The sequence below is a fragment of the Schistosoma haematobium genome, chromosome 2, assembly GCF_000699445.3.
Source record: "Schistosoma haematobium chromosome 2, whole genome shotgun sequence".
Classification (NCBI taxonomy): Eukaryota; Metazoa; Platyhelminthes; class Trematoda; order Strigeidida; family Schistosomatidae; genus Schistosoma; species Schistosoma haematobium.
In genome coordinates, this window is record NC_067197.1 from 8579618 (window position 1) to 8603569 (window position 23952).

At 37.0% G+C, this 23952-nt stretch overlaps 1 protein-coding gene across 3 annotated transcripts in view; it reads right to left on the reverse strand.

The window, feature by feature from the left end:
• The window catches only part of PSMD14 (26S proteasome non-ATPase regulatory subunit 14), a 38336-nt gene extending 15666 nt beyond the window's left edge, over nucleotides 1-22670 (reverse strand). Inside the window, exons 1-17 of one of the 3 annotated variants that reach the window (XM_051214259.1) lie at nucleotides 22575-22670; nucleotides 22053-22540; nucleotides 21867-22017; nucleotides 21650-21832; nucleotides 21486-21611; nucleotides 21390-21452; nucleotides 21202-21349; nucleotides 20916-21156; nucleotides 19345-19598; nucleotides 12037-12087; nucleotides 11932-11993; nucleotides 10349-10497; nucleotides 8275-8614; nucleotides 6679-6744; nucleotides 4149-4372; nucleotides 1987-2116; nucleotides 1839-1909 (exon numbers count right to left, since the gene is read on the reverse strand). In XM_051214259.1, coding sequence (XP_051067412.1) covers nucleotides 1839-1909; nucleotides 1987-2116; nucleotides 4149-4372; nucleotides 6679-6744; nucleotides 8275-8614; nucleotides 10349-10497; nucleotides 11932-11993; nucleotides 12037-12087; nucleotides 19345-19598; nucleotides 20916-21151 — 1583 coding nt within the window. In that variant the 5' untranslated portion in view covers nucleotides 21152-21156; nucleotides 21202-21349; nucleotides 21390-21452; ... (3 more) ...; nucleotides 22053-22540; nucleotides 22575-22670. Of the gene's footprint in view, nucleotides 1-1838; nucleotides 1910-1986; nucleotides 2897-4148; nucleotides 4373-6678; nucleotides 6745-8274; nucleotides 8615-10348; nucleotides 10498-11931; nucleotides 11994-12036; nucleotides 12088-19344; nucleotides 19599-20915; nucleotides 21157-21201; nucleotides 21350-21389; nucleotides 21612-21649; nucleotides 21833-21866; nucleotides 22018-22052; nucleotides 22541-22574 lie in introns of those variants that run through there. The other 2 variants (XM_051214261.1, XM_051214260.1) reach the window with 2 other exon arrangements.
• Nucleotides 22671-23952: the final 1282 nt, after the last annotated feature.

A 23952-nucleotide genomic window follows, 5' to 3' on the forward strand; every position in this document is an offset into this window, starting at 1 on the left:
GCCAATTAATTGGATAACGTAACTCATTCATCAAGTGTGGATTTGAATACTCGAGCTTTTAGCCGAACTTAATTTGAGGACGAGTGATATTTAATAGTTAGTATCATAATAAACAATAGCATCGACAAGATGGAAGACGTGTATGTGAAGAATAGTGATACCATTTGATTTTCTAAGCTGATCCACATTTAGTTGGGTTTGTATGTCTAAGCATGTAGTTAAGACTGTAAGTGATGAAAACCACAAAGCTACTGTTCCAATTTATTCGTTTGCATACAGATACCGAGGAACTGTAGACCTATTTAAACTTTTGAGTCAGTATTTTTCCGAAGGTACATTTATTTCCATAGGTTTAAAAAAGATTTTTACAACTACTACCACCACCACGATGGTTTGAATATTTTCCTCCTCAAAATACAGAATTAATGATCTAAAAGACAGCAGAAGTCAAAACTATAAAAACGCGTTCTGTATCAGGAAACAAACCTAGATTCCAAAATATCATTTGGCGTTATATAAGTGGAAAAAAACATGTGAGAAATACTACAAAAGTTATAAACAATCCTAAGTGGACAAAGAAATTTAGGGCTATCTTTTATACACGATCAATTTGAGTGAGTTAAAACGATGTTATTGTTAGCATATTTGAAACCATATGGTAACCATAAAAACTATGACAATTAACACTTTGAAACACGTAAATTAGTTAATATTTTTTTGTGGACGTGTTAGCAAGACATCGAAGCAGAACCGAAAAACATACATAGAGAGGGTTTGTGGAAACCGGTATTTTCACGATTTACATCCATGACTAGTCCCGGTTAAATTACTATTGGAAATGATGAAGCACTGCACAGTTGTTTTGTCCGTGCATGGGACTCCTAAGCAATGAGCATCCACAACCCCACTACTAAAGATCAAACACAGGACCTTCCGGTCTCACGCGCAATTGCCTGACCTCTAGACCACTATGCCGGGATCCAATAGATTGCATATATAATTACACTCAATTCGCTGTAATGCACAACAATCTTTTATCGCCAGTGGTAAATAACTACTTCACAACCAACATGGTTGAACACCATTAGTTACGGCTTCTCACTAGAACTGTAGGAATTTCCATTAGTGAGAAATATGTCTTAATTGAAGGTAGTAAGCCTACTATTGAAAAACGTAAGCTACTCATTAGTACACCTGACGCACAGTTTAAGATAGGTAGAATTTTTTTAAGAACTCGTGCACAAGAAAACAACTTTCGAATACCTAGTTAACATAAGCATCTGTGAACTGTTTAATTTAATATACCTGTTATTTGCCAACTTTGTAAACTTGTCAGTCAGTCACATTCAGTAATTTTTTTTCAACATATTTACCAAGTACAGGTAATTGTAACTGACTTTAAACCATACTTTTGTGAAAAGATAGGCGATTTTGCCTGGTTTCTTAAATCAAGTTAAATATAAAATAGTTTGACTTGGAGATCCAACAACAGAAAGTCATTTCTTTTAACCTTGAAATCATCATTTGAAAGGATTACGCTTTTCTTTTAACACCTTTTCGAATCTATTAAAACGACTGACGGAATATTTATCAATATAAGAAATTAAGACCTACAGTTATCGTAGGCGCTTATTACATATTCATTAGGCTAATGTGTATTTTCAAACTACATATTTTCTGAGATTATAACTTATGACATCATCACTTCTGCATAATTAAGACTATTAGATTATTCGTCAACATGTAACCGTTTATTAAATAAGATTAAAAAGTAAATTGAGTAAGTCTCTCAAAAGTAAGAAGTACTAATAAACAACAATAATAATGAAATAACGTACTCTATAGCTGGAAGTTTTACTGAACCAGTTGCATGGAAATATTCGAATAGAGCAGAACGTTTCTCTTTACTCTATAGAAAGAAAAAGATTATATATAAATATATAATATTAATGAATCCTATTTAACCTCTACTCAAAATCAACTTACGGATAATTTATCAGTTAACATTGTTTTAGCATGTCTACCCAGGCTTCCTTTTTTAATTATACTTGGATCTAGAACAACTAATTCACGACGTTTAGCCGGTAATTGTGATAAAACATCAGCTTTAACTCGTCTATTAAAAGTAAACGAAAAACAAAAATATCGAAAAAACATTTTTATTAAGAGCATGATGTAAAATGAATAAATTGAGAAAATAACATCGATAAATTCTGTTAGATAGAAGCAAAAGTAGTGATGTTATCGTGTGAAGATTGTTCTTGAATGTCTTGGTATGTATGGGAGTAGGAAACGTTCACTCTCTTCCTCGAAATGTTCTCATATAGCCACTTATTTATAGTCGATGTCAGGGAAGTCCTACTCACTGGGTTCACGTGGTGCAGGCATTGTTTACGAAAGTGAGAGAACGAAAAGCAAACATCTAGCTCATAGACTGAGTTGATGGATATGAAGGGATCACATAAGGCAGTTAGAAAACTGTGATCGTAAACTAAAGGTGTAAATGTGGTCTGATATTTTAAGGAAACGAATAGGGTCTAAACTTATTTTGATCACAAGCTACTATGGGATGATATTTCCGTGTTGTTCCACTAACTTGGGGATTTAGACTCAGGGAGTGTCCAACTACGAAAATCATCTCCTTCGGTTAGAGCGCTCACGTAGTATCCAAACTACTCACAAATACGTTATTTAACAATCTAGAGAAATCATGTGGAGATTTATGTACTGGACTATTCAGTTGTAAAAATACTTAAAGTTTGAAATGCCATTCATATACCAGTGTCGAAACACAACCATGGAATTCAGTCATAAGGAACCTATGAATCTATGTAGAGTATTGGTTATTTTCATTTATAATTCATTCCAATTAGTACTGTAAATTGTTAAGGTTATTCAATTTTCAAATATAAAATAATAAGAAAATGTCGATTTTAAAATTCACATTCCAACCCAAGATGATTTTTCATCTATTCAAATTTTAGTGAATTCTCATTTGTATTAAATCAATTCAGTATGAATCTAATCGGTACAGAATTGAATAAATTAGAATGTGCACTACTCTTATTTAGTCTCTACTAAGAAAATATTCATTACAAGATTTATGTTTTGCACTAACAGAGGCTAGAAGAAGAAAGAGGCTATTGTATCCTAGTATCGAAGTATAGTATCGCATCCATATAACAAATTAAATAGAGTCAAATTTAACATCTATTGCTATCTATTTATATAATCAACTTATCAAGTGATGGTTTTAAATTACTGCTCGTGTGAGGGCTAATTATAATGCATGGTTGCTCTGAATAGAAGCAGGATTCGGACATGTGACATAATTGAAAAATTGAAAACCTTAACCACTAGGCTATTGCTGGACTAATGATCCACATAGGTAGATGTATATTATATGGTCGTACTGGATAGCTGAGAACATGGCTCAAAATCAATTTCAACGGAGAGGCTACATTTATTCCTTGACTTACCTTAGATCCTGAGTTGTAAAATTACCTCATACATTTTATTCCGTGAATTCATTCTTCGCGAGTCGTGATGTATATGCCTAATTTGTTTTACTACCACTAATATTGTCACTACTGCTACTACTCTGACGTTTTTCTTGGTAATTTCACCTCTTTGTATTAATATAATGTAGTATATTCAACTGTTACTTATATATGCCAGGTTCTACGTTTCTTATAACTGACTGAGGCCATAACTCCTCATAATATTGTTAAGTATGATTCCGTGAAGCTGTCATTGTTGATTCACCGGACTAAATCTATTGAATTTCATTGGAAAGCGTGCTATTCCTATTGATAATATCAGCGCTATTAAAGATTACGGTCTGAAAGTAATCAATAATGAGTAAACATAAACAACTTCAAAATCAAAATCTTATAGTCTTCATTACAGGTGGTCGGCCACATATCATTTGAGGACAACAGTAATTACTTTGATATTATTTATAAGACTACACTAGAAATCGATATAAAATAACGCATGAACTGGGCTGGAAAGCAAAAAAGGAACTCAAAGGTCGGGCAAGTTATTTCTCGAATGATCTGACAAACCTAGAGAAAAAAATCTTTTACGAGGTTGACTACTTGTAAGTAGGTTCAAAAATAAAACGAAATAAACAAATGGGTCTATACCTTATCATGATTGATCTTTCCAAGACCAATTGTAGTTCAGTCATATTGGAACAACCTGAATAATCCCATCCCCAAGGACATTCTTTTGCTGAACAATATCGTAGTCCAAATTCATGAAATCCACCTTGGAAAAGATTTGGAGAAATTGCAGAAATTTGAGGGAATAACTCAGCCGGTCTTGACATAGCAGGTGTTCCAGATAAGAGTAAAACTCTTTTAGCCCACTGATGAATAAATTATAAAGAAATAAAAATATTGCACAGCTCTTGAAATTTACAGATGGATATTTCAATACAAAGAATTTAAATAAATCTATGCTATACAAGTGTAAACACCCATCCAACTCATAGAACTGAACAAATAGAGAATTAATGAAAATACTAGAATCATAAAACTCTATAGTTATAAAACTCTCCGTTCATCGTCAACAAATGCCTGAATGAGTTCATAAAAAGATGTCTATACAGAAAACCCTAAGGTAACGAGAAGAAAATCCGATTAGATGTCTGAACAACAGCAATATGCACTCTTATTTTATCAGCTTGAGTCGGTAAAGTGGAACTCCAAAATATCACCAACGAAACACTGGATACATCCATTTTGAAAATTAAGAAAAACAAATTAGTTCAGTTTAATCAAATTTAATGTAATCAAAGTTACTATTCGATAGAAATGTTTGACAATCATCATTTTGTTACAAGAAAAGATACAAGTATGAGTGTTTTACGAGAGAAAACGTATTCGAATGTGGTTAAAGTACGGAGAATTTTTGACTTAAAGTATTTTTGGTGTTATAATTTGTCATTTGAATGCTTATTGTCTTGACTCTTTTAATGCTACTTTTTACATCTGATCGTAGCTGATTGTTATGTCGGAAACACTTGTCATTTATACTCAGGACGAGGGACCTCTGCAATTCCCACGACGCGGAAGTTATAAACACAAAGACTGGTATAAGTGATGATTTATTCACCCCAAAACACTATGACGACAACAACGACGATTCTAGTCGAAAATACACTCATTTATATATTGATTGTACACCCATTTTTGATTAATATTTAGGATGAAATCACATATATAACAAATCACATATTGAGCATAGTTCATGTCAATGGAATACAAGAATATCGCATATTATACAGAATAAAATATCATACTGGGAAAACAAAACAAATACTACATTGAGTAATCATTACATTCAATCGAAACGGAATTAATCTTGAATCAAACCTCATAATGAGTAAATCAATCGAAAATTGACTTTTCTTTCCATCTTATCATTTGGAAGCAGCTCAGAAAATATAATAAACGGTGTGCATCATTACAGAAACATTGGATCTCACCATTGGAATTTAGTGAATGACTAAATATTACTAAACATCTGAGTTGTAACATCTACTGCGAAACAGTGTGTTTTACAGTCTGTGATGTTCAATGCACATATAAGTAAGAAGACTGAGGAAGTGATGGGGAACTTATAATTGGCATAACCGAACAAATATGTACACAAAATATTAGTATGAAAACGTTTGTTCTTCTAACTCGTACACGGATATCTAGAATGAGACAGACTAGGTGCATTATTGACTTCAACAACGTGTCTCGTTTAGAATGTTACTGAAATTGGCTGCTTCTAATCGTGTGGAATAAAGTATTATCTAGTCTGTCCTCTTGTTTTCTATTCTGGGTTGTGAATCCTGGATCTAATATTAGCGTGACTAGTATGATTATCGTATTAACGTATTACTGTAGTATACCTGAAAGAAATGAAACATATTTTAAAACCATCAATTATATCACATCCAGCTTATCAAAAGGTTTCATATCTAAGATGAATAATTAATCTCCTCAATAGTGTAAATATTCTTTGAATATTGGTGAACAACACAGATTCCTGGCTGATCACCTGTTCCCACAACTATCAATTATTAAATAAACCAAAAGTAATTTCCAAGAAGCATTAAATTCAACAATAGAACGGGACTGGAGTACTCTACACTAGAATACATCACTCTATACCTTCAACTTTTAGCTTCAATAGTATTTTGTATATTTCATTCCTTAAATCTATCCCATTCTTATCTAACGATATTCTTTCATACTATTATTTAAATCTACTATGTTAATTAACTCGTTTATTCTATCTCAATATGCTGATCTGGCACAATAACTTGAGATGAAACACATTTTTATCCTAAACTCTATGACTGATTAATGGACATTTCACTTCCATAATCCCAAAGTAAAAACTACAACAATACAATTTTAGTAAGAAGTAAACTGTATTATAAAAATTAAAAACATTATTAGAAATAAGTTAGAACTAGCGAACTAGTCACTAGTAACAGATACACCTTGGTAACCTATTAAGTTAGGGACTTTCTACTCTTATTCATTCCAGATTTGCCTTACTGACTAATTCGATTATCACTATTAATGTGTCAATAATAATTAAGTATTCAAAACAAGCAAAAATAAATCAATAAACGAACACATACAATACTACATGCATTACATAATAACTCACCTTAAGAATTGGAGTCGCAGCTTTAGTCCTAGCAGCTTTAATATTTTTTATGAAATGAGATTCATCCTACAAACAACATAAATACAAAGTAGGCAGTGAACGAATTGGGGGGGGGAGAATGTAGCTTACGTCAAATAAATTCATTAATATAAATAAAATTATTATTAAGAATTAGTTTTTCATAAGCGAAATTTCCCATAGTAACAGGATAGGGGATAAACGGAATTAAAAATTTATAACTGATTACCGGCAGGTTATGTTCAGTCAATCGTTAAATGTGTGCAACAATTAAAATATTATCTACGCAGGACGAGTACAGAGATTGAAAGAACACAGAAATTTAGATACAATGGTTCAAGTGATAGGAAACCCTGCTCAACCTCGAGTTCGTGACAATTGACACTCGTCAATCTTGAGGGAACTAAGGGATTGGAACCCGCATAACCCAGCTTCATACACGTCGCCACTGAACTACAACTGAACATCTGTACAATCGGTGTACTTACATTGATCGATCGCTGAGTGGAGCAGTGGAACAACGTTGGGAGATGCGATTCCATAGTAATCCGTGACTAAGAATGGGTTTATATCCTGTTTATTCCATCTGTATCCTGTAATCCATTCTCACCACTGTTTTAGAATCAGGGTTCAAGTACTGGATACTTGCTTTTCATCCTCTCACTTCTGTAAACAACACTCCCACCGCGAAAAGGAAGAGTAACACTTCTGTGACGGTGGCTATATACGCCTGGCTATATGAGAACGTTTCGAGAGGAAAAGCGAACTATCCCCACCCTCAGCCGTACTGGCAGATTTGGAAGCAAAAATATGTGAGTAGATGAAGTCTAATGTAACCCCGCCATGTTTTATCGGGAAAATAAACAAAACAAAAGGCTGTGGATAGAATGGATGGTTTCTATCTGATAAAATAACACTAGTTGTTTGCAAAATTTTGTATTATCTTTCCACAAACATATTCAAAATGGTATCAAAATATCCTACTGGATATCAGTAAATTCAAGGATTGATATCACTAGTTAGTTTGACGAATATACTTGATTCCATTGTAATCAACGTAGTAAGTAATGATGTCAATGATAGCTTGCTGAGTGTAAAATTTGTTTTAGAAATAGTCAACGTAAGATCAGTCTCCATAATAAGTTAACCATTTAATGACAGTTGTTTAGACTTATTTCGCAACCACTACATACTTTATATTTTCCAGCCTGATCTTTTCTATTACCATTAAATGCGTTACTACCTGTACTACTCTGGGATTTTCTCTGACAGTTTCATTTCGCTGTGCTAACGGGATATAGTAACTTAAATTGATGTACTCATGTCCCAGAGGTTCTACGTTATGTTTCACTGACTTAGTAAAATCACTAAAACTGGGTGGACTTTGAACTCATTAATCGAATCGTAACAAGGAAATTGTATAATGAAATATTAGAAACGCATAAGTAATAATATTTTAGACCATATAAATCGCAGAAACACACCTTACTACTCAAACCATGTCGCTTAACATATACTTCAGTTGGGATAAATTAGTCAGATTGCTTATATACATAAAAATAACAGATCAATACTCACCGCAATAACAACACCATACCGTCGTTTCAATAATTCTTTGCCATAACGACTCATTAAATCATAACTAATTATAGTGATTGGTGATGAATTAAACGAATCCCAATCATCCATAATATCTTTACCTGAATTAACAACTGTTATATGTGTTAAATTTAAATTAAGTGGTTTGCCAAGCCAACGAATAATTTGATCTCTCCATGAAAATCTAACAGATGACGGTGTAATAATTAATAATGGCCATTCAGAATAATAAGCTGATGCAATAGCTAACGATTGAATGGTTTTGCCTAAACCCATATCATCTGCCAGTAAAACACGACCGGATCGCTTCAAAGCTAAACTTGAATGAATAAAATTGCAGTTCACTGATAAAAAAAATTTCAGATAAACCTATAAAGAGAGCGAACTATTACTGCGAAAGAGGGAGAGATGATAAATTGAGCATAGTTCTTATATTTTAGGATAAGTGAAATCTATGCAGTAATGGAAAGAATTCAGTTAGATATCTTCAACAATTATGGTGGGGTCATCTCAATTGAATATTTCTACAAGGATTGATCACTCAATAATAATCAATTTTATAGTGTCTAACTTCAACTGTTAATTGAGTTGTAATACGACCACTAGTCTAGGTGATTGCACATTAAATTTAACTAGTCGAATGTTATTAGAGGTATATGAGTGCTCACATAGTGAAAGGATGCTTCTTGAGGTTAAGGGTGATCCTGATCACCTAGGAGTAAGATCATAGAGCCGAAGGGTTAACCGGCTCAGATCTAATCATCCATGGCCTTTCTTGTGAGTAGTTTTAAGTGTATCAGATCTGTACTTTTTAAGCCTTTACACCATAGATAGAAATCTTCAGACCAAGATGAAGTGTATTATTTTTAGGGCCGACCTGTTCCAGTTCCCTAATACCTCAGTAAGAAGGCAGCACCACTGTAGATGCTTGTTCTTTGAAACACCATAGAGACGCCACACCCCCGAACAACTGATAGTAATACTTCACCATGGATTATAATTTTGCTGCTTTTAAGCTTACCGCCCACCAACCAACTGCATGGTACGGTAGAACCCAAAGGAATGTTCCAGCCAACTTAGACTGGGTTATCATAACAGGCAACCCCGGTCAATCTGCAAGGCAGAGGCCATGACCGTGATGCTGTGTTTGAAGAAAATTGGTACACAATTCTGTACTGTAAGTTTCTCGTTAGTTAGTTCCCATTTGAAAAGCCATATATACAATTTTGATATTGGTTTTTACAAAATCATCAACTAGAGTACACACGCATCGGTTTTGATTGACGTCGAATGCGGCCGGGATAGTTGGACAGAAATATACTGAATACAGAACCTTAATAATTCCATGTTCAGTCCAAGACCGAATTAAAATGCGCTGGTTAGTTTATTTGCAACTAATCACTGCCGACGGATGGATCATGAAGATACTAAAAGGTTCTTGTGTGAATCCCACAAAAACTTATGTTTTTATTACTGCATATTTCTTTTCTGCCTCCTTTTGTATGTTGTAACCCACTGTTATTATTATTATTATTTCTGTCAAGTAGAATGAAGTGAAATAGTCAAACAGTAATAAACAAGAAAAAATCCAATAAAATGTCCGTAACCAACACAACGAGTAAGGGATTTGAACCACAAGGCCAACAACAGTTCACTCAAAATTGCAGATACACCTTACAAATGAGTACCAACAGCGAAGAGACATAAGTCTATGACTTTCCCCTTGCTGTTGAACGACTTAACATCAAAATTATTTTCAAACGACCACAAATTTCATGAAAAAAGATCGAAGAAAACGACGAAAATACCGAGAGCTATGTTCAGACAATGACCATTTTAAGAATGAGTTCTGTAACCGCTGAATGCATTCGGTTTTACGGACCTCAAGTACCGAAATCCTATCACTTATATTTATTAGCTACAGTTTATCATATCAGTGTTGCACAGATTTATTAAATTATTTGTAGTTTATGTCATAAGCAAATAACATTTAACAATTAGAATACACTAGATTAAAAAATTAATCCATAACGATAAAGGTAGTGGTCATTACCATACACCATCTTTCTGAAATGGAAATAATGTTGACAATAGATCATCTGGTATTCTATCCTTCAGTGTACAATGATCGATTTCATCATTGTTCTCATTATCTTTCAAGTCATCTGCTCCAAAATTCATTGAAATTCGTCTACGAAATATCTATATAAGAAAGGAATTATGCAAAAAGCAAATACAACAATAAATTCCTGAGATAATAGTTGAAAATATTAAATGCCAACTTTAAAGTTAAATGAAGCATATAATCATTGACTGCATAGGGTCTGTATTTTTTTTTCATTACTGATAGTTAGAATTTAAATGATCAATCTTAACTGGGCTTCTATCAACGATAACGTCTGCATTTACAAGTTGATTATATTTTGGATAGTAGCGGTTTCGTCCTCTTCAGGACTGATGTGTTAGTATTTCAGTGTTAATGCTCACAATGAGTCTTAAACAAAAGCTAATCGTGACAGAGTACATAATTAACTTCTGGAAGCTGATAATATTGAGATATCTGTTGTGACTTTAAGCTCGGCTAATTATCACGTGATTTATTCGCCAATCGAAATACGACTTATTCAATCTTAGTACTGTGCTAAACCAACGGCGTTCGATCAATATGAGCAGCCTAGCGTCCTTATTAGTCCTTTGTTCGCCTAGCTCGTCCAGTTGTTTACTCCAGAACGCCAATGACAGCTTCTACTATGCGGATCGTTTATATCAAATATCATTGGTTTATATACCAGCCAAACAGATCACATCACACTATGAAATAGGTAATAACATTTGTATAGGATCAAGCCAAAAAGTGGCTGTGATCGTGGGAGACTGTGATTAATAAACTGAGTATAATTAAAGAATAGCAAATCGTATAATGATAATCTATAAGTCAAAATGCTTATAATAAGAGGAATATATATATATATATATATATATATATATATATATATATATATATATATATATATATATATATAATTACCGAATAGTTGTACAATAAGAATATATAAATAATATTAGTCCACTAATAGTCCTCAGAAGTTACCCGTAATTTAATCTTCACTAGGATATAACAATATCTATTCAGTGAGCTAATAAGCTAAAAGAGACTCTTCACGTTCAGTCCTGAGTATCAACAAACGGAAAATGAAGATTTCTAAAATTATTGGCAATTATCATGTCCATTGAACAAGTTGATGGAAACGATGATTCTATAACCAATGATTAACGCTTTAATGCTTGAAACCATAGATATCAGATTTGGGTTTCAGTGTGAACATAGATAATGAGATAAAACAGGAATTCTAGATTCTATTATTGTTCACTAACCAAACTGGAGTGTACTTTAATAATTTATGTACCAGATACATATTTGAATGCTTGGTTTCGAGGCATGTAGGGCAGTGATATTACCTGGTTACCCAAAACGAAGTTGACCCATCGGGGTTTGAGTCTGCGACCTACTAGTTGAAAGTCCAACTCTGTAACCACTGAGCCAGAGATACACAAAATAAAATCATCTTACTGGTTAACTTTGCACTTATAAAAACTACTAACATTGAACGATATATAATATTTATAAAAACCTACTTTAAGAACAGCATATGGAAGTTCTTCCAAGTGTAATTCATCAATATCATTGACCTTTTTCACTGTATAAAAGATACATCTATAAAGAAAATTTCACATTTTTACCGAATTCATTATATTCTGATAAGTCAAATGACCATCTCCTTGTCTGAGAATCTATACATGCAAAAAAAATAAGTTGACAGAAAAATTATGATAAGATAGCACTTTGTTTTTCAGAATTAAGTTTGATCAATGTGTAAATTTAATATGAAATGGTATTCAGGCGATAATCGAGACAATATTCTAGTTCGAGGTATTAATAAGGGAATATTTCAGTTGATATTAAATGTTTAGATGAAATTTCCAAGCACATACCTAGAAACGCACATTTGCCACTTTTGGCAGTCATTAAATGGATTCAATACATTGAATCACGAAAACTATAATTCGTCAGAGATATGAACCTATTTTGTTAAACATTACAGTCAGAGATATTGATTCGTTTGTGATGCTGGATTACGTGAGCTTGCTGATTGTTGGATAGTGGGATTTGTATGAAATGATCTTCAATTTATGGCTACAAGAATAAGCTTCATGAAAATCCAGGAGTTTCTATAGTATATAATACATTCTATGAAACCCTAGATTCATTATATTAATCACAGAATCAGTCGTCAACTGGAGTTATAACGGAAGACGTAGACTTCCTAAAAGTGGTTCCAGAAATAGTTTTTAATCATGACTTAGTTTAAGTCAGATTTCATTAGAGAACGTGTATTTATTCTTTATCTTCTTCTAAATCTCGAAATATCTTCTGGAACAAATATTTCAAGACTAGATGTAGAAGAGCTATCTATTTAATAGCTTACTAAACAATAAAGACGTAACCACAAACATCAAGAAAGTAAGAACTTTATACATTGTAGGTGAACCTACATGTGCAATTTGATCAATTTAATGTCAGAAGATTTTAGAAAGAACCTAAGACATGTGATAATTTCTCTTATTACGACCCGACTACTCTCATCACCTAGTATTCTTGGACAATACATCACTTGACAAGTACTCATATCAGAATATGGCTGAATAACAAGGTCGAATAGAGGTAGGAATCACAATAAGAAAAACGTTAGTAAATTTATAATTTTTACATAAAAAGATTCTAGTCTTCTCCAAGTATCCGCTAACACTGATTGGTTAAGAAACAGCCAATTAGCGTGCCCCAACACAGTCCTGCACGGAACATGCCTTAACCCAATCTATTTCCCAATAACAAGACACATGTTCACTTACAGTAATTATTACTGTTTCACCGTATAATTAAGTTAACTTTCTTGGCTGATGAGAGGGTCTTAGTCCCCTATAACAGTACTGTAGGTATTGAAACGGCGACATTTCAAAATATTACGGGATAAATATACCTTCAGGACCAGGTTACATTGTCGTCTAATTTAATTATATGGGATAAAATAGCCGAGTGAGTCAACAAATTTACCTACTTTGGAAGTCTTTCAACATTTGTTTCGTCAGTACCACATCGTCATTGACATAGAAAAACCAATTTGACGATGCTAACTTATCGTAACTAATATATATGGACTAAATACTCCCAGCGTAACAGAGTCTACTTACACTGCTAAAATCTCAGTCAGTCAGTAACAACGTAGAACTTCGTACGTATGTACATCAGTTCGAGTTGCAATACCACATTAGCACTGAGATACAGTTATCGATTCCAATCCCGTAGTGGTAGAGGTAGTAAGAGTATAAGCAGTAATTGGAAACATTAGGGTTTGAAGATGTTATTCAAGGAGTATAATCCAGTGAAATAAATTTGGAAAGAGGAAAAAGGGAAATGAAGATTTCAGAAGATTATAATTTGAGAGAACATAAAGAGTAGATGCACCTGCGCCATTGCAAACGATTTTGAGCCATGCCATTCAAGGTCTCTAACCATCGGTTGCTATCGTCCCGCGGATCACAACCAGGTAGTCTACACCTACCAACATGGCTCAGTCCACTTCTCAGTCACTTCATGGATTTGTGCCATGTTTTGGTCTGGCCGACCCTAGATTTCTTCCAACCTACTCCTACACCGTTGAACAGCGCACGTCAAGGCAGTCGGTGGTTGGGTATACGTAACACGTGTCCTAGTACCCGTTTCCTGACAACTGTGTTACTTACTCGATGGTCCCAGGATATATGAGCAATGTTTCGAAGACACCTATGATCGAATACTAGTAAACTATGAATATCCTCTACTCTTATCGGCCATGTTTCACTGCCATAAAGTAGGACAGAACGAACTGCTGCGCAGTAAAAACGTCCTTTGTTTGATAGACGGATATCTCGCCTACACCTTGAATGACGCAAGTTGGTAAAAGCCAGTCGAGCCTTCTGTATCCGTGATGAGATTTCGTCACACACCAGACCACAAGGGCTGATGAGACTTTTAAGATAAGTGAAGCGATCGACACGCTCAATTACTTCACTCCCTATCATTAGTTCGGGTGTCAATGCAACCCAATCCTGAAGTAACATTTTGCATTTCGAGAGGGAGATTCGCATCCCGACCATGCTTGCACTGTTGCTGATACTGGTCAGAAGACTCTGAATATGGTCAGCGTCTTCACCAAATACAACTATGTCATCAGCATATTCTAAGTCAACAAGTGAACCTCCAGGTAGAAGTTCAACCCCTGGAAAGTCAGACGAGGAAAGTGTTATCTCTAAAAGTACGTCAACAACAAAGTTGAACAAGAATGGAGAGAGTGGACAGCCCTGACGAACACCATTTGAGGTAATCAATTCTGATGACAGTTCGCCATAAGCTCCCATTCGACCAGTTGTGTTCGAGTAGAGATCCTTTATAAGGTTAATGTACTTCTTTGGTACTCCTTTCAGTGACAAACACTGCCATAGAACCTCACGATCAACAGAGTCAAATGCCGCCTTTAGGTCGAGAAATACTACGATTGTGGGGCGTCTGAGTGTGTGTCTATGTTCCAGGACCTGACGTAGTGTGAATATCTGGTCCATACAACCACATCCAGGTCGAAAACCAGCCTGGTTTTCTCTAGTCTGTTCTTCACGAGCTTTGATTAGACGTCGAAGTATTATTGAAGCTAATATTTTAGACATTATATTAGTCAAACTGATATCTCTGTGATTGTCACAAGAGGACTTTTGTCCTTTCTTATAGACTGGCACAATCAGTGATTGAGACCAGTCAGATGGGATTACGTCCAGTTCCCGCATTCTACCTAGGACCTCGGTCGATCTCACTGCCAATACTGGACCACCATCCTTAAAAATGTCAGGAGTAAACCCATCAGGGCCTGCTGTTGTCCTACACTTCAGATTTCTTGTACCTTTTTCAACTTCGTAAAGAGTCGGAGGACTTATATTAACTTGCCATTCAAGTCGACTGGATATCGTGGGAAACTGAGGTGTGGCTGAAGGCCAGTTGAACTGATCCCTAAAGTATTCTGCCCATCGATCCAATCTCCTGGATTGAGAATGAATAATATGTCCATCTTTCTCTGAGATAGTTTCGCTAACAGTTGGGTTCCTAATACCGGTTTCCTTAAGAAGTTTGAACAGTTGTCTGCTGTTACCCATTGCAGCCGCCTTTTCCATCTCTCTTGCTTTCACTACCCATCACTGTTTGCGATTATTGTGTAGGCTAAAATCTATTTCAAATGAATACGCTTATGAACTCACCGATTATGATTATCCTGACAAATTTAGTCAGCAAGTGATATAAATCCTTTATTGATCGGTCTAACTATCCAAATGCTACTTCCACGTTAAAACTATTTCATTAAGTTGAGGTAGGTAGTTAGAAAAGCTTAACATCAACCAAGTCTACTACCCACGTTTAACACATTACATTATTATAGAATGTCATTAGAGCATAAAATCCTCTCTGATACGTAGGCTACTGGTTTTGATAGCTTCGTAAGGCTTGTAAACATTTATTATATTATTTATTTATTTGAACACATAAATATTGGTACAAGACAGCGCCACACAAAACAATGAGAATTCGAAAAGAAAAAAAAGGTGAGGAGCGTAAAAAAAAAGAGAACAATAACGAAGAGGTTGGTGTAAGGTAGTGTAGTAATAATAATAGTAATAATGAGGGAACGGAAAGGTACAATCAGAAGAAATCTTTCAGTTAAGGAAGACAACCACTTTTTATGAAGCAAGTAAAAGAAGGTTACAGCAGGATCACCACTGGCTTCCATTCTGAGCCATATCTGATAACGTCTCTAGCCACTGTGTAGCACCATCTTTCGGACCCCAACCAGGGAGTCGTGAAGGACCGACAGAAGCCAGTCCTTTGCAGCTTTCTTTCATACCACGACACCATGTCATGCACTGACCACCTCTCCGCTTCTTCCAACCAGTCCCAGAGTCGGCAAATAATGCACGACCTGGAATTCTCTGGGACGACATTCGTAGAACATGTCCAAGCCACCGAAGTCGGTGTTTCAAGATGGTGACATCGATTGCATTATCATCTCTGTGCCCGAACACACGATGCCGAACCTCTGCTTTACTGACATGGTGTTGCCACTGGATGTCAGCAATCCTTCGGAGACAGCGATGATCGAACAGAGAGAGTCGTCTAACGTCCGCAACTCGGAGAGGCCAGGTTTCACAAGCATAGAGCAAAACTGCTCTCATCGACGCGTTGTAGATCCAACCTTTTACATCCAGACTAACATCACGAAGGCGCCAAAGGTGGCCCAGATTGGCATAAGCCGCTCTGGCTTTCACTATTCGTGTATTGATCTCATCACTCACACCCCCACCAGCACTTATGCAGCTACCCAGATACACGAACTTCTCGACTACGTCTATCTGCTCACCATCCAGGGTGAGTACAGGATTGGAATCCTGCCAGTCTTGTAGAAGTACTTTGGACTTCGAAGGTGCAAAGCACATACCATACCTACGGACACTGATTGCCAACTGATTAAGTGCAGATTGCATGCCTTGGGCATTATCGCACAGTAAGACAATATCATCCCCATAATCAAGGTCGAAAAGTCTTTCTCCAGGCAACAGATCCACACCGCCACTACTTACATCCATCAGAGCTGTTTCCAGGACGCCATCGATTGCAAAGTTGAAGAAGAATGGTGAGATTGGGCAACCCTGTCTAACCCTACTGCTTGAATGGAACAATGGAGAGAGGTGGTTGTATGACCTCATTCTGTCTGGGGCATTTGTATTATAGGGAATTCGAGCTATTAATAAACCCAATCACCCCTTCAATAAACAGTCTCAGAAAACAGTTTTGTCCAACGAATCGAAGGGAGCCCTGATGTCAAGAAACACTACGATTGTTGGCCTTTGATAAGTATGGCGGTGTTCTAACATTTGGCGGAGGGTGAAGATATGATCAATACATCCTCGACCAGAACGAAAACCAGCCCGCTCCTCGCGAGTCAATCTTTCTCGGGTTTTGAACAACCTACGAAGAATGACGGAAGCCAATAGCTTGGACGCAATCGGAAGTAGACTTATCCCCCGATAGTTGTTACAGGAACGACGTAAACCCTTTTTAAAGATAGGGACAACTATCGACTCATTCCATGACGTTGGTACACTCTCTAGCTCCCAAACCTTTGTAAACAACGTCGTCAATTCCTTAGTCAGAAAGTCACCACAATCTTTGAAAAGAGCCAGAGGTAAGTCATCTGGGACAGGTGGTTTGTAACGCTTCAAGAGTTGGAGTTCCTTGAGGACTTCCGACTCATTTAGTGGATCAGTCATCACCGGTCATGGAGGGCAGGACAGTTTGACCGATGTTGCCGGAGCAGCAGGCCAGTTGAACTGCCCTTCGAAAAATTCTGCCCATCGTCCAAGACGTCGATGGATGTTAGTGATTGGCATCCCATCATCCTCGCAGATTGTTTCACTCACACCAGACTTCTTGCTGCCAGTGGCTCGGATGAGTTGGAAGAGCTTCCGGTAATTACCAGATGCAGCTGCTGCTTCCAACTCATTAGCACGCCCCGACCACCAGGCTTCTCGGTCCTTACGCAAGCTTTGCCCAATTTCCTTACGTAACATCCTTCCTTTGTGGTCAAACTCACGGTCACCCGGAGAAGACCGACGGGCTTCAATGAGTTGTAAGGAACCTGAAGAAACCCAGTGCTTATAAGCAGGACGTTTCGCGAACCCACAACTGGCGTCATGCAACTGCAACCAATGCTCATCTATACTTTTCGGTGGAATGGCAGCTAGCCTAGAAACGAGCTCGGTTCGATACTTACTAGCAACAGAAGTTGCAACCAGCTTGCTAACATCAATCCGTTGGTGGCGGTCACTTCGTTGTCCACTGAAAAGGTAAGATTGGAGCAGACCAAGGCATGGTCAGAGTCCAGATAGGTACTCCAAAAGGAGTGGCAGTCTTGTACACAACCATGCCAGCGGTAGCTGATCGCGATGTGATCAATCTGAGTCCAGGCTTGGGATGCAGAGGGAGGACGCCAGGTGGCACATCGGCGATGACTGTGCCGAAAGTTAGTGCTTGCCAGAAACAGGTTGTGGCCTGTGCACAATTGCAGTAGACGGTCCCCGTTATCTGACCTGTGACCAACGAGACCCCATCGGCCACCTAAACGACTTTCTTCTGTGCCTAGACGCCCGACCTGAGCATTCAAGTCTCCGGCTAGTACTACAATATCTGTCGAACGCACTTTCTGGAGAAGAACAGATAACTGGTGGTAAAACTCATCCTTGATTGCATCCGGGCTGCAATCTGTCGGGGCATAGGCGGAGATGACGAAAAGACATCGTTTCTCACGCCGATTTCTTCTCACTCTGATGGAACTTTCTAATCTAACAGCACATAACCGACTGTTAATGGGGATCCAATCGATTAGTGCTGCCTCAGCGAATGTCCAGCTCTTTAAACGGACGGTTGACACGGCGAGTCCACCTAGGGGAGTTGGGAAACCCTGATTCTAAACCAATGGTGCACATGGGCCCCAGTATCCTGAGGAAAAAATGGCGTATGAACCAGTTGTTATTCACCGGCCACCACGGGACTGCATCTCCTCACGATGCTCCACTGCCTTGTGGGTCAGACCTTTAGGTCAAAGGCTCGGGGTGTGGTCCCCTAAGAAAACCACCTGCTTCGGTTTGGGCACCCGGTCAGTATCATAGCCCTCAAACAAATTTGATGAGATGACAATTAACTCACAAAATACTATGCTTGCTCCGATCAGAACTCAGACATTTTACGCTCACTTGATAACATTCATTCCAATCAGATACAAATCGGAAACCATTTTCCATAAATATGAAAACACATTTGACTCAACACGTTACCAACAACATTACATCACATCTTGTGTTTATGCTGTTAGCACGACAGGACAATACAATATGAACTAAAGGATAACAACTTACCATACTGTTTAGAATCCATAGACTTGAATAGCTGTGTTAATCCAACATGATATCTGGCATGAACTTCAAATCTATTGGGAGAGCATAGTGTACACAGTACATTAACTAAGCTGGTCTTCGGTCTGAATGCATCATTAGGAGTAGACTGAGTTCTCGAAGGAAAAGAATTTGAACTGGACTTAGGTAGGAAATTCGGTTTGACTTGAGTTTGTTGCTTGACTAAATTTTCAGTTGTCTTCACAGTTGTTGGTTTACTGTGTTAGATTGTGTAAAAATACTTAATTATTGACTAGCAAGTACAAAGAAATTCGAAATTCACTGATGCTTAACCAATATATATATTTTTTAATTGATACGTTCATAGCCTAATTATGTTAACTGACAAATATTTAATCTGAATGACAGAAGTGATGCAACCTTACAGCTCAAGAGGTGGCTTAATGGTTTAAGCATTCGAGTATGGCTCAAAGCCAAGCAAATGAATACGTACCTGTTAAGCAAGTAATAACAATTAATCAGGATATATATCAAGGAATTTGCTTGAAGTTGTTGTCGACGTTCATATCAAAAAATTTATTTATTTGATCCATTTTTGTATTGGTTGTTTGAATCACCCCATTGACGTTTAGGATTGGAATCGATCAATCTCTTATTGCCATAATGTGCATCCGGCGCGGATTACACGTCCTAGACTCCACTGCTAGACATCATCCATCTCTGCTTATAATTTATCAATTTACCCAGGTTCTCAACCCCGTCTTTAAAATATATACTTTGTGATAATCCACCTCCTAAAATGAACTGTAGTTTCACACGAATAACTGGCAAACAATGGAGTTGATTCCCAGGCGTTTTGATATCTTAACTATGTGATTAACTGCAGGTTAAAACTCATAGGATCCAATGGTTTTAGTATTTATGTGGCATTTGAACCTTCTACATACATGTAATTTGGACCAGTTAGTGAATATATATATATATGGTCATTGGGTTGCGAAGCAACCAATTTTTGAGAGGGATTTGCAACCAATTTGACAACTATAAATCACTCAAACGACCTTATACACAATAGGAAAAAACCCTTAGGCAATTCCATCAGCCAAAATAAATTTTACAAAAACAGCCGAATCCAATGAAACATGTTATTTGTGCTTTAGTTTTACTTTCTATATATGCTACACAAACATGTTAACCTTAGTTCACTCCGAGAATATGGACAAACTTACAACCTAATCTCCCCTTAAAAATGGACGAAGAACTATACCGACCACTTTTAAGTAGCTATCAAGATCCCAAAGATGTGTCTGAGTACCATAAGAACATCAGGGGATGGTTGGCATTTAGGTAACTGACGTTTAAGCGAAAATCCTATCAGAATCTCAACGGCTAAGTTAGTCACTGCAAAATCCTACAATACCTAGAATTGAGTGACTGCATTTTAACAAGATCTGAACGACTGTATAGTTAGAACATTAGTACACAGAAACCGCTACTTAATAACGTTCAACTTAGAGATACTTTTGCACCCTATCAAGATGGAAAGATGTTGTGATAAGACCTAAATAACTTACCCAGAATTCACCCAACTTCTAGCCATATGTACAAAATCGTCTACCTTTCCAGCTTGCGTACTACCATAACCACCTTGATAACATAAAGGCTGCTTAGCAACCACATTCTGTTTATGAACTGTAGGCACTGAACTAACAGGTCCGCCTGCTATATTTCGGTTACGGGACTCAAGAGCTTTTCTTCGTTTAGCTTCAATAAGTGAACGCTCTTCTTCGGTTAATGCATCAGAACTCATGTTTCCTAAAGACAGTAAAAATACTTCAGTAAACATAACTTCACAGTAACATTTGAATAGAACTCAATGTTTTGTAAAACGAATTTATTTGGTAATTGTTTACGTGAAAACAACTGAATGCAACATTGCTCCTAAAGATTGAGTGATGTTGGATGTCATTAACTCATCTACGTGCTCTCCAAGATGTCGCTTTGGATCCTAATAAGTGGGAGGATAAGTGATACCGTTAATAACATACCATTTTCCCAACATTTTTGATGGCTAATTGTTCTGGAGTCATCTTTTCCTCATCTTCAAGAGACTAAAAAAAATGCGTAACACACAAAAAACTAACTTTATGATATGACTTGACTAGATCAAGCATAGTTTGAAGAGTTTTGTGATTAGCTGTACAGTGAGTATTATAATCTTCCAAGGTTAGTCCATCTCTCCACGTACGCTTGTTCAGATTCATCAACATCTTATTTCGATGAGAATAGTCAGATATATAAAGCTCACCTTAATTTCCCACTTATTCTTACGGTAATTAATAGGTAAAGAGTAATAATGTCTGTTAAGACCGTGGATAAGCGCTTGGATTGTTGGCTTGCTAAGATGACCAACATTAGATGTTGTCTGTCTAGGCTCTTGATTAGCAATAACAAGGTTTGGGTTGATCAAACGGAAGGAATCGATGACAACCTATGAATGATTTGTAGTTATGAAAAATCAGTACTTTGCCTTTCACACTCTGTATTGGATCAACAACTACAGCTACCGCACGATCCGAAAGCGCTTCAAAACTTTGCTGTGTATTCATATCTACACCAGATAACCAGCAACCGAATCCAGGATGTGAGTGATACCATCCGACAACCATTTCTGGACTTAAAAAGTAAAACTATGTTAAAAGTTCAAATACCGTCCAGTTTGTCTAAGCATATCCAACATTTTAGCCTGAAATACAGGGTCTACTGCCTCAACGCTCACACCTGTGCCGGACTGGGGCATGGCAAACACATCCACAACCGTCACAGTATAGTCATCAACAAATTCGCCTAACATTAATCCCATAACCTCCATTGGGACTCCAGCTCTTCCATGTTTTAGCATTTTCAGTAGTGCAAGACTACTAATATACACCTGTTCAGCAGTATCTGGTACAGGACCATCTGTTGGCTGGGCATTTGACTGCCCTAAGGCGGCTAGTCCATCAGCACCAAGACGGAGAAGACGTTCCATTATGTAAGAGATCCGAAGAAAGTATTACTCAGAGATGTGTACCGAAAAACGCGGAAGGTTCAAGGACACTCGAGAAAGCTGAATTAACTGACAGGTGTACAATATGTTTGGATTGGCGAGTAGCTTTGAGAGGTCAATCTTACGGTCATCTGAATGGCTCAAATAGCTCTGAACGGAATAACAGAAGCTTTGGCTTCCGTACCTAGTAGCAGTGAATCAACGATGCCTCCAGGTAGAAATCTAAGTATATTGACGATAAAATAGGAATAAGATAAAAGTTATTAAGTCACAGTAAGATGCTGTCCTGAGCCTTAAGAATATTTAAAGTTTCCTCTCAAAAGACCCCTGTGAAGTCGCTTGGACTAACTCAGCCAGCAGCGAATTCTAACATTTGACTACTCTTATAGAGTAGTATGTCTACAGTCCGTTCTGTTGTGTTGTGTCTCCAGTTTCTGAATGTACTATCATAAGCGAAGTCAAAACTTATCAGGAAAGACTTTTACGAGTGTTTATGGATAGGGTAAAGTCCAAATTTTCCTTGGGACCTAGCTTCAAATTTTGTTGTCCTTGGGTAACTACAGGTGTTTTTTCTGTCTTATCTCTTGGAAACGTAAAAATGATAAACACTACGGAGGGTGTTTGTGTTGCTCACAGGTCTGAAGTTTTTTAACTATTCAGTGCGTACTCATAACCCGTTTGAATCAGTCGTAATCACTTAGCTACACTGCTTTTTGAATATTTATAAATGGCCCTGTATCAATAAGGGCACAAGGCGGTCAATCCCAATATTAGGAACATTGTCGTCTCTAGCACAATTTTTATTTGATATCTCTTTATAACTATAATATCAATGGATAATTTCCAAACTTTGTCACCAAGAGCATTTGCATTATATGTTATAGGGACGTTTGCAGTATTCTTCAGGCAACTACATCAACTTTGTGCGCCAGCTTATTCCAGTAGCCTTCCCATCCCAGTCCATAATCACTATACATTATCTCCATAAAGATCCTTACGTGGAAACGAGCATTTTTGCCTACGCTTCACTACCAAATACTATTTACCAGTTGGGCTGGATCTACTGAAATCTTTCACAGAGAGAGGTTTATTGGACACCATTATAGCCACCTCTCTCACACAATGCTGAACAACTGTCGAGACTGATTCACAGTGCTTAGCAGTAGAACTAGTTTTAAGGGCGACTTTATGAGTACCAGGTGAGTTTACCTACCCTTGTACTGAAAATAAAGAGTTCAACTTATAAGGTTAAGTGGACCAACTAAGGGACTATGTGTCCAGACTTTAACCAATCAGTACTCATTAACAGTCGCGAGCGACATATGTACCCAAGAACCTAAGTATTTGCACGCACGCCTGGATAAGGTGTGACAAAGTAGATGCACCACTCATTCCTCCATTCATAGGTCCATACAAATTTATCGCTATAAAATCAAAATATTCCATGGTACAAAAACGAGAAAACACTGACCCAGTAGGTATTGATAGGCCAGAGCCGGTTTATCTAAATAATGAACCACCATACATGTTATCAAACAGTTTACTTGACTAGTATTAAAGGA